The sequence below is a fragment of the Hyalella azteca genome, unplaced genomic scaffold (assembly GCF_000764305.2).
Source record: "Hyalella azteca isolate HAZT.00-mixed unplaced genomic scaffold, Hazt_2.0.2 contig2426, whole genome shotgun sequence".
NCBI lineage: Eukaryota > Metazoa > Arthropoda > Malacostraca > Amphipoda > Hyalellidae > Hyalella > Hyalella azteca.
The window spans coordinates 1-11,888 of NW_025932701.1; the positions used below are offsets into that span (position 1 = coordinate 1).

The window sequence follows — 11,888 nt, forward strand, 5'->3', positions numbered from 1 at the left end:
ACTCGTTCTACTCAACTCTCTCCTCACTCGTTCTACTCGACTCTCCCCTCACTCGTTCTACTCGACTCTCCCCTCACTCTGTCCCCTCATCTCCCTCATGAGAAGACCCTCAAGTGTCGCTAGCAAGACTCACCGCTGCTGCGAGTTGTGCGGAGTTGCAGTGCTGACACCTCGTATATGGGAGGAGCGCTGGGGAAGTGCAAATAATATCCAGTTTATTACAGATAATATTACTAAAAAGGTCTCAGAAATTGGCATTAAATAGCGCCTTTCCATCGTATTGCTATTTTAAATCTACAATTACTAAGAATCTAATCAAAATAATCTAATATAATCTGATCAAAAATTACTAGGAATATAATCTAATTCTGTGATTAGAAAGAATCACAGAAGACATAGAAGATGATATATTACTTATTTTTTTCTCCTTCGCGTATTCTTTTAAGAATGTAGACAAATCGCTCAGTTACTTGGTATATTTTCTTATGACATCTCAAACGACCGTTCTAAACTATTCGAAACAAACTAATGAGACATGTTAAAAAATGTTCTAGAAATATATATGAAATTAATTAATTTTTAGCTGGTCAATTCGACATCGAGTCATCGCATAGCCTACTTAGGTCTCACTTCAGGATTTATTCAAGATAAAAAATTTTGACTACTAAAAAGCTAACCTGCCTGTCGCGCGCCATGCCCGCGCCAAAGATGGCCGGCTCAATGGGACCAGACATAGAACCTGATGAAGGTGCAGGTCCTCAAATAAGTTACTTGGGTGAGTCTTTGGCCTTAACTGAGTTTAGAAAAAGTGTAAGCTTATTAATTAGCAGAAGATCATGCAGGATATTATTAATTAATGTTATAAATGACCCATGGGTTATGCTAGAGACTACGTTATCAAGCTTCTGCCAGTCACTAGCAATCAGTTCCGTATTGTACGTTACCTCATATCCTAGTCCACGTCGTGAAATTGAAAGGATAGAATAAAAAAAAGCAAATAGTAGCGTTGACTGAAAGAATGAAGTAATTTTAAGAATTTTATCGTGTAAGAGTAGCCATGGTTGAATTATATATTGTTTCAACCATGAGTGTAGCAACTCTCTCTCTCTGTAATGTCAGCGACTCAACTTTACATACTACAGATGAATGGTTATCCATTTACATTTATCGTCTTTAATTTCAAGGAAAATCCCAATAAATGATAAATTTTTCACTTAATATTCGCAAATTCTTTATTCAAAGTTTCTATACACATTTTGCGTGAGTGAATACTGTATATATTTACTGCCATCAGATGAATGTTCAACGTAGGTAGAGAAAAAAAATAATGTTGAATATACTGACTGAAATTACAGTGTATATATATATATATATATTGTATTTTTGACGTTATAAGTATGACGACTTTTGATAACTTTCATTAAAAACGAAGAACGAACTGCTGTTCTAAAAGACGTTGAAATACACACACAAAAGCAAGTTGTTATTATATTAAAAACTTTCTATCGTGTGAATGTAGCAAACGAACTGAAAGTAACAGGTCTTAAAGAACAATTATCCATTTGCTGAATAGTATTCTTTAGTCATTTTTTAGCGCATTTTCTCATTTATGGAAAAAAATGCACTATTGTGCTCGCCATGTCCGTCTGTCTGTCCGTCTGTCCGTCTGTCTGTCCGTGACTTCAAGTTTTCGTCGACGAGAAAATGCGCTCTCTGTCACTCACTGCAGCGAGTACTGAGTTATATTTTTTAAGTTTTTCCATAGAGTAATATTAGCTAACTGTTACCGCACTTAGATGAAGAATTCGACAGGAAATTTGTGAATAATCTGGAGTTCTAATGAAGATTGTAGTTTCGTTTCCGAGCATTGGAGATCAGAAAAGCATTATCACGTTGGCTTTCAGTTACTCGGAGACGAAAACAAAATAAAATTATCCGTTGGCTATTCAATAAATAATTTATAAATACAGAACTGGTGCCTTTTTCAGCGAAAACAATATAAACATTTTCCCATGTCTTGTCATTACTAAAAAAACTGATGCCTATTTCCAGGCAGTTCCATGTTGATATTACAAGTCAAGTGCACCAAATGGACAAAATAAAATCTACCCTCTGGACAACCATGACTACATAACTAATGCATGGTTCCAGGCTATTCCATGATGGCAGTTCCGGCCATATCCACTAAAAGGACCACTATATGAACAAAATAAAATCTATATATATATACCCTCTGGATAACCATTACTACAGAACTAATGTTTGGTTTCGCAGGCTATTCCATGATGGCAGTGCTGGCTTTGTCCGCCATCTGGATCACAGTGTTCTCAGCATCCCCCGGTGTGATGCCGCACGCTGATCCCGTCTACGACTTCATCATCGTCGGGTCGGGGGTCGCGGGAAGTGTTGTGGCGTCTCGACTTACAAACGGCACGGGTTATAGAGTTTTATTGCTGGAAGCTGGTGAAGAGGAGCCCTGGGTATCTAAAATTCCGCTGTCGACGCTAATGTTGCAAGGTTCCAAGTACGACTGGAAGTACTACAGTGAACCTCAAGAGTTCTCTTCCTTTGGAATGTTGGGAAGAGTAAGTTGAACTTTGACTAACTAATACCGTATTGATTTTTTATTTTTTTTTCAATTTATAATTGAAATTAATGTTTTTTTCTTGCATGAGATTCAAGTTGTGTTGTGACATATTCTCCAAAATGATGTCAGATATTTACAGAATTTCCTCATGTATCAAAACATTGAAATGTGATTTGGAAATAATTTAATTTTCGATCTATTCACCAGAAATCTTTCTGGCCCCGTGGGAAGATGTTGGGAGGGTCAGCTCAGCTCAACTACAACATTTTCACGCTAGGCTGGAGACTTCACTATGACCGGTGACAAAAAATAGTCTGTGGTTTTACTTTATGAAATTTGCAGATAAGAACATTGATTTATACACGATAATCTCATAAATGTCCATTGCCATTCGTATTGAAGACTTTTTATCTAATGTAATGATAAGTTTCGTCTAATATTATTTCAGTACATTTTCCAAATCATTATGATGCAGGCATATCGCGCCAGTCCAATTAATAGAAATTATGTTATTCATACAACACAATAGGAATGATTTCATACAACCATACAACACAATAGGCAAATATCTGTGTTTTTTTCTGTTACATAACATAACCATAAGAATATTAGAACAATCATGACATATTAATATAAGAACATCATATAAATGAAATACCGTTATGAAAGAAATGAATCAAACCTGTGCTTGATCTTTCCGATATCATAACCACAGGAATATAAGATTATCATAATATAGGAGTAGAAGAATATCATATGAATATAAATACCGTAATGTAAGAAATAGGCACGTATCTGTGTTAGATGTTTTTGATAACATAACCATTATAATATCATTCAAGTAATTACCTTCTATATTTAACAAAATTCTTCATTGCCCGACTCAGATGGGTGTTACAGCATGGACTGACAGGATGGGACTCCTCCAGCTTAATGAAATACGTCAAGGAAATGTTCTGCTTCCCAGTAAGGGTGGATATAAATAAAGTGTTTAGGCTACTGGATAATTTATTAAATTGAAATAAATTAAATTATTTTATGCAAATGTTGTATATTTTGAGTGAATAATAAGGGAGGTACTAGTATAAATGGAATTGGAAATAAGGTTAGAGTTTCGTTAGTCGAATCGACACAAATCAAAAGTTTCCAATGAGTTTCAGAATTGAATACTTATTTAACTAACATGGCAAAATATGCATGTTGATTCAAAATTTAATTATATTACATGTGTTGTAATCATTTATAATGATCGCTATTATAAAACCGCGATGATATAATAGGGCGGCATCTATTGTTATTTGTGTATGGTCCATAATATACTATTTCAGTGTTCGCGTCGTGAAAACTCATGTTTTAGAATTAAACTTATCGCTTCTCACAGCAAAAAGAGGACAAGGGAAGGGAAGAAAGTCGAGAGCTCGGTGAAGAATCTGGGGCAGCAACCGGGGACTGGAGGGACGGGACCCCTAAAGGGGACTGGGGGGACGGAACCGCCTGCGCCGGGGGCGCTATGCCCCTGACGCAACTAACTTCGCCCGTAAGCTCCATCTTTGCAGAGGCGGTGCAAGATCTGCGTAAGTTGTTTGCTTTTTATTTATTCGAAAAAATATATTGGATTTGTTTCGCTCTGAGTGAAGGTTGATTTTCGGCCTAGTTCGCTACGGTCATCAACGCGATGAAAATTAGATCCCCAATGTATATCTGAAAGAACCTTCGCTACCTAACCAAAATTTTATGTTGTCCCTATAGATGATTGAAATCAATCCATAAAAGAATTCGATTTTATTTGTACCCATTGCATACTTTTGTTCTACGATGATTACAAAATTTATATGTGTAACAGAATCTTCGACGAACGACTCCAGTTTTGGCCACACGCAACTCGTGTCAGTGCATCATGGTGAGCGCTGGTCAACTCTGGCGACATTCTTAAGGCCCTCGCTGGAGCAGAGGAGCCTCCATGTCGTCATCCAGGCTCACGTCACTAAGGTTACCACGGGAAATATTCCACAAGAAATTAAGCGCTTGAAATCTTTCGGCTCAGTGGAGCAACTTTTATTTTCCGTTTACATTATTTTAGTTGACAGCTAATATGGAGCTGTTAACTGTGATTACATACTCTAATTATTTACTATACTATACATTAGTATATGTGTTTCAGCTCAATAGAGTAACTTTTATTTCCAGTTTACATTATTTTAGTTGTGAGCTAATGCGGAGCTGATAGATATGGTTACTTATATTAATTATTTGTTGTATATTAGTATATGTTTTCCAGCTCTATAGAGTAACTTTTATTTCCAGTTTGCATTATTTTAGTTGTGAGCTAGTGCGGAGCTGAGTAACTTTTATTTCCAGTTTACATTATTTTAGTTGTGAGCTAATGCGGAGCTGATAGATGTGGTTACTTATGTTAATTATTTTTTGTATATTCGTATATGTTTTCCCGCTCTATAGAGTAACTTTTATTTCCCGTTTAAATTATTCTATTTTAAACCTGATGCAGAGCTGCTAACTTGTGATTAAGTATTACATATATTCATTTTTTAATAATATTCATCAACAACAATATTATTTGGAAACAATGGCAACATTTATTAGTATTTTTACCCTCAGATTTTGTTCGAGGGCACCAGGGCGGTGGGCGTAGAATGGCACCAGTGGGGTGCGGCTAAGAACTCCCGTAGGACGTTCGTTCGGGGTGAGGTCATCCTCGCTGCAGGGGCCGTTAACTCTCCTGCAATCCTCAGGCAGTCGGGCGTCGGCAAGAGGGAGGAGCTTGACGAACATGAGGTGAGTTACTCATTAATTATTTTTAATTATATAAAGGGCAATTGGTCAAGATTTTTCAGAAAAAACAAGCGAGGGCCGTATTATAAAAAATTGCATAAGTTTGCCTAGCGGCTCATGTCCACAAAACCGTGTTAATACACGTTACGGCCTTACCATATACGTACATAGACCCTCCAACACACATATAGCCCCCAAAGTACACGTAACGAATGATTTCTGGGTTTAGGGTTTCGTGGGTTTAGCTTCAGAAGTCGTCAGTGGCTAGTGGAATAAAAACTTGTACGATGTACCAAGGCCGGGTGCGAACTTTTCGGCGTTCATTTTCGGTGAGCTAACGCATTTGTGGTAGACTTAACGCAGAGAAAACAAACTCGAAATGAAATTTATACAGGTAAAATACAGTTAGGCTTTTGAAAAAGTATAATCATTTCATAGTGGTATAGTTGGGTATAAGTTCTCCTACTATGAGAGCTTGATTGAAGATCAGATAAAGTTTTTTATTGAGTTATATTATTTCAATTCTAGATCGAAGTTGTGGTAGACAGCCCAGGTGTCGGAGACAACTTGGCTGATCACATGAACCTGCCTGTTTACGTGCACATCAATTCTTCTATTTCCATCAATCCCGACAAGCTCATTTCTTTCCAGAACTTTTGGAAATACTTCATGTATCGGGAAGGCAAGTAATGTTTCAACTGCAATAATAGACTTATGGAACAAGTTGAAACTTCTTAAATTATCGCAATAATTACCCTAAACTATTTTGGCCTATAATTATAACTCAATTAAGGAAACCTGTCAATGCAGCCTCATCAAATGGGAAATTGATAGGTAAATAATACACTAGCATATTTACGTTCACCATATAAACATAATTCTGAAGTCGTTGAATGATATTGATATCCTGAACTTTCATTCGTTCAGATTGACTCAGGGTATCTGGTATCGGGTATTTAATTTTGCAGAATATACCTGGCATTTGAATTGTATTAAAGTATCGGGCAAATTAATTATGACTAGACGTGGTTTCAAGTATGTATATTAAATGGTGGGTAAATTAATTAATTAATTAAATTAATTGTGATCACATTTGCTCATTGTCCCGATCTTTTATTTAATTTTGAGAGCATGATTTTGTTTTGCAAGCACCATGCAATGATTATTATGTTTCTAATGCCATGAATTTTCAATCCCTGTGGCATACTATGTATAAAAATTTATTTATTGAAAAGGCGAAAATGAATACGGTTACTAACTACGGTAAAATTATAACCACTTTACTTATTAACAACTATATTATTAACCCCTTGAACATGAGGCTGATTGATTAATATTTCAGGTCTATTTACGGACACTGCAATAGGCGGTATTCTCACCGAGTACAAAAATTTCACCGTTACTGAAAACAACAATCTTGCACACACTGCTTTTGAAACGTCCGTGGGTCGGGACACATGCAACGACGAAGAAGAAAATCATGATGAAATACAAGACGAGGATGCATTCCAAGAAACAAACACGTGCCCAATAAGTTCATCGTCTTTAGAAGACAACGTTGTAGTCAAGGATATGAACACTGATGAAAATTTCCACGGTGAACGTGAGGAAGAAGTGCCTGTGAGTTTACTGCTGTTCAACATGGGTGCTGTGGAGCGTGAATCTTACGCTAAGGCGGCCAACCTCGACCCAAAGGTATATAATATAAGATGATTTCAAACATAGATATATTATAATTATTTCCATTTATTATAACGGACAATTTGTGATAAATTGATTGTCTAATCATTTTTTTACATCTAACATATCTGAGAATAAATGCTGACTGACATTATTGGTTCGACGATACTGTCTTCTTATTTCTTTATTTATACTCGTGTGTTGGTCAATCATTTAACGTCTTTATTCTCCTGTTTCTTCACATCTGTTTCAGTAGTCCTCATATATTTATTTATATTTGTAATCTCTCTGCCAAGGTGTTTGACGAAACTTACCCTGACATGAGGAACAAAAGCCGAGAGGGTGTATTTCTGCTGGCCTCCTGCATGCAACCTTTCAGCCGAGGTCACGTCAAACTTTCACACGAGTCGCCCCAGCATCAATCAATACAACCTAACTACCTAAAGCATCCTAGTGACCTTCACTGTATTACGAGAGGTAAGCGTTCATTCTATTGTTTTATTTTGGAAACTATATTGGTACAGTTGAATATTTCATGCTTTCATAGCAAATTCGTAAAAAAATGTCACATTTGTGATCTCAAAGTGTGAGCCCAAGCCCCAAGGTTTCATTCACATAGAACTTCTCTCTTAATTTTTACTATCTTTTACATTTTATTTTTTAGCTTTCTGCTAGAAAATGGCATCTTTCTTCCAATTTAGATAACCGTTATTATCTTCTCAGCATTCAGACTGGCTGAGCGCTTCGTACGTACGGCAGCCATGCAGCGCATCGGCGCTAAGATTCACTACCCGCAACTGCATCGCTGCAAGACGCTGCCGAACGCAAGGCTTCAGAACGCTAATGTTGACAGCAGCGGTATGGATGATGTTCCAAGTAGCGCAAAAAGTAATTGTGAGGAAGTTAGAAATAAAATTAAAAATTTATAGTAATTTGAAAATAAAAATTGAAATTAGGATTTAGGAGTAAGTTGAAAAATAAAATAAAAAATTGGGAAAAATTGAAATTAAAAGCCTAATTGGGAAAATTTGAAATTGAAGTGGAAATTGGGAGGAAGTTGCATATAAAAGTGTAAAATTGAGAGAAGGTTGAAAAATTAAGATTTGATAGAAGATAAAATAGAAGTAGAAACCTTGAGACAACTGACAATAAAAGTAGAAATTCCAAGGATGTTGAAATGAAAGTAGTAAACGTCTACCTCGTCCGTAGGCGTTCCAAAACTCAAGATAGATTCATCACCATCACATTCTCATACTTGAACCTACCCCCTACCCTCTCGTACTTGAATATACCTCCTATCTCCCTCGGCTTTCTGAAACGTAAAACGAACTTCCCTTGCGTGCAGCTCCTGATGTGTTGGGATCCTCTGACATATCCGATGAGGAGGTAGGATGCATCGCGCGGACCCTGGCGTTCACAGGATACCATCCCATAGGAACCTTGAAGATGGGTCCCTCCAGCGACCGAGAAGCTGTCGTAGATTTACAGCTCAGGTAAATGATAATGCAATATACCGAGGTCAAATGTGATTCTTCAGTAAAAAAATAACATCAGCTTTGTACTAAACATTTCTGCTTCGGATTAAACGAATCGACAGGCCAAATCCCATTAAATAAATATCAATTATTTGGACCTGCAATTGTGTAATCAAAATTGCCTGCCGCCAAAAAATTTAAAACTTTTCCTACTTAATACAATGCCTTATCAGATCACTTGTCTACTTCTTGTATAGCTTCGATCAATGAAAAAATGTTCATTTATTATAATGAGACTAAATTTACAAATACACTGCAGATAACTGTACGAGAATACAAATTTAACTGATCGCAGGGTGCAGGGAGTTGACGGGGTACGGGTGGTGGACGCCTCGGTGCTGCCTTCCCACCCTGTGCCCGCACCCATGGGCATCATCGCAGTTTTTGCTGCCAGAGCTGCAGACATAATCAAGGTATTCAATGCTCTGAATGACGATAAAAGCATTTTATCTCATAATATAGTCGATAGATTCAATAGATTATTTCTTACATATTTAATTCTGTTACTATACTAGTATCCATTCACGATTACAGTGTCAATAATGGTGCGTGAATTCGCTGGTGGCAACACCTTGACATAGGGACTTTGGCTTGACAATTGTGACGTCCCTCATGCCTCTATATTTGACTGATATAAAGAAAATAATTCACAGAGTTATAAGCAGGATGAACAATGTCAAATAGTTATCCTTAATTTGATAAGATAAATATTGTTGCATAAGGTCAGTGGTTGGCAAATAACTTGGACCTAGAAGACTATCCAAGAATTAGCTAATTATGCATCAACTTCCTCGAAATGTTTTTTTTTTAATGTTTTGCATCATCGAAATGTTCTCTTCTCCGAAATGTTTTGCGTCATCGAAATGTTCTCTTCTACTGTCAACATTTTCTCCTCCAGGAGGCTTGGTCGCCTGTTGGTAAAATTGAGACTACAGAGCCCTGTTATGCCGGAGTCTGTGGAGAGGATCTCTATCAAGCCAACTCATCTTCTTGCCTTCATTACAGCCTTATAACCTCCATCTTAGCCGCACTAGCCTACTCACTACCACACTTTATTGCCAGGCAATAAATGTAGTGTTAATACATTTTGTAATTATACCTTGAAATTACATAGTTATTTAAAGAGATGACAATTTTTAACTGGTTTGATTTAATGTAGTTAACGCAGATCACTGATAACCACGGGAAAAATGGCAAAAGAAGAATGTCGAATTATGTCGTTTAACCATGTCACATGCCTACCAAATTTTAGACTATGTTTGCAAATAATAAAATAAACATTATTTCATTTTTGCCTTTTTCACTTCAACCTCTATATTTTCTTGAGATTGTTCATGCTTCGAACAATAATATCTAATTTCACTCCTGTGAATTCAAGGTTTTAATTCACAGTCATTTTAAAAGTATGTGTGTATGTAAGAAAAAATATTATATTTTCGATAAATACGATAAAATATTCATAATATTGTCAAGATTTTATGAAAGTGAGCTGAGTGTTGTATCCATTCCTTTCCACCTTCTGATTTGGAAAAGTTTTCAAATTTCAGTTAATGCGACGAATGACGTCATAGTTTATTTATTCACGATCACTACTTATCATCCTGTTAAATCGTAGTAATTTTAAAAGTATGTTGCACATCTTACTTCAAAGTAAATTTCGCTGACACAGGAAAGATTTTTCTGGATTTTAAATTTAATATTATAAGTCTTATCGGCCCCACTGAATGAAGTATTGATCAAGACAAAGTTTTCAGGCTCACACGCGATGCCCTTCACACTTTGACATTACTGAAAATTAAAATTACGTTCCTGACTTATTAATTTAACTGAATTCTTTACGATAACAAATTAAAAGCATAACCTTGGCTTTCTCTTAATATTGAAGCACTTTTACTACAGTGGGAAAATTTTTGCAATATAACGCGTAAAGTCTACGGTGATTGCAACGAATATTTATTTAGTTCTCAACATTTGGGCTCATTTTAGACGGTATAGCTAAGACATCTGATACTGTTCCTCTTATACCCGTTATGCATAATTTCGTAATTTCGCAATCAATAACAAACGCGATCTCTGTATCTTAGCTGCAAACTGAATTATTTCTCTTGTGAAACAAAAACGTAGAATGTTATCATAAAACCTCCCTTATCTTTCAGCCATTATTTCTCTTGTGAAACAACTACGTAGAATGTTATCATAAAACCCGTGGTTGACCGAAACACAAGATATAGCACGCGACGATGCAGTCATCAGTATATGTTATTAGAATAGCAGGTTATTACAATAGCTGATTATTACAATAGCCGATTATTACAATAGCTGGTTATTACAATAGCTGTTATTGCAATAGCAGGTTATTACATTAGCAGGTTATTACAGTAGCAGGTTATTTCAACAGCCTGGTAATTAGGAAACCTTTAAGATTAAATATTTGCAAAACCTGTCAGGCATGAGAAAAACAAGCATCGCGGCCAAGCTACAAATAAATAAATATTGCAATGTTAAGACCTCGGTTCCTGACTCGGTCCTGCTAAAAGCTACCTGCTTTTTAAACGAGGCGTGCCTTTTTGTATTGCTGGAATGAGGATCGAATGGCCTGCATTTCTAATGTTTTCAAATTATTGAGTTCAAATTCAAATACCAAAATAACGTGAAATGCCTGTTGCTGATTGAGTGAGTGTGTCGGAATGTTTCACTGTCTAAAAGTTAACGTTTCAAGCCACGCACTACCAAATTCTTTGGTTGATACGGTTTACAATATTAAAATGATAGTTCATTTACAATTTACATCCTCGAAATGTATTTTTTTATCAGATATTTGAATTACATGTGGAAACTCGTATTTCTGGACCCATTTCACGGCGCAATCGAAAAGAACATTGATACTTTCTTTGCGACGCTTTTTCGTTAATGAGGCATGCGTTTCATAGATCATGCATCAATGATGGAATAAAATACTATTTGTCTCTCATTTTTATTTATATAAAGTGAACATCAATGAAGTTTCGATTAAATATCGAATTAAATTTGAATGTTATTAATTACTCTACGGCTATAATCAAAATGACGAATTTTCAATCGAATGTTTTGTTAACTTCCACGACACGAACGAAGTTTGATACAAAGATTTTTACACGTGATTGATTGTTCACTAATATTGTATACTATTTTAGTATATATTATACTATTATATTATACATTATGTTGTTACATATTATTATATGTTTTTATTATAGATCATAGCCGCTCACCATTTACAGTATAAAAAAGACTTGAGTAAGAATGGGGCGATCCGG

At 36.0% G+C, this 11,888-nt stretch overlaps 1 protein-coding gene across 1 annotated transcript; it reads left to right on the forward strand.

Annotated features, from left to right (window-relative positions):
- The first annotated feature begins 731 nt into the window (after positions 1 to 731).
- On the forward strand, positions 732 to 9,881 carry LOC108668023 (dehydrogenase mpl7). Its single transcript, XM_018155147.2, has 14 exons — positions 732 to 775; positions 2,275 to 2,585; positions 2,795 to 2,886; positions 3,475 to 3,553; positions 3,969 to 4,161; positions 4,431 to 4,576; positions 5,204 to 5,380; positions 5,906 to 6,059; positions 6,720 to 7,072; positions 7,354 to 7,534; positions 7,781 to 7,915; positions 8,403 to 8,550; positions 8,888 to 9,005; positions 9,491 to 9,881. Exons 2-14 carry the CDS (start codon positions 2,283 to 2,285, stop codon positions 9,659 to 9,661), a joined length of 2,250 nt encoding a protein of 749 aa, XP_018010636.1. The 5' UTR covers positions 732 to 775; positions 2,275 to 2,282; the 3' UTR covers positions 9,662 to 9,881.
- Positions 9,882 to 11,888: the final 2,007 nt, after the last annotated feature.

Bases quoted from the DNA above. Each gene is read 5' to 3' on its own strand.
- LOC108668023 (XM_018155147.2), top strand. From the start codon at position 2,283: ATGATGGCAGTGCTGGCTTTGTCCGCCATCTGGATCACAGTGTTCTCA. The intron at 3,554-3,968 runs GTAAGGGTGGAT...CGCTTCTCACAG, and splicing joins AGGAAATGTTCTGCTTCCCA to CAAAAAGAGGACAAGGGAAG. The intron at 7,073-7,353 runs GTATATAATATA...CTCTCTGCCAAG, and splicing joins CGGCCAACCTCGACCCAAAG to GTGTTTGACGAAACTTACCC.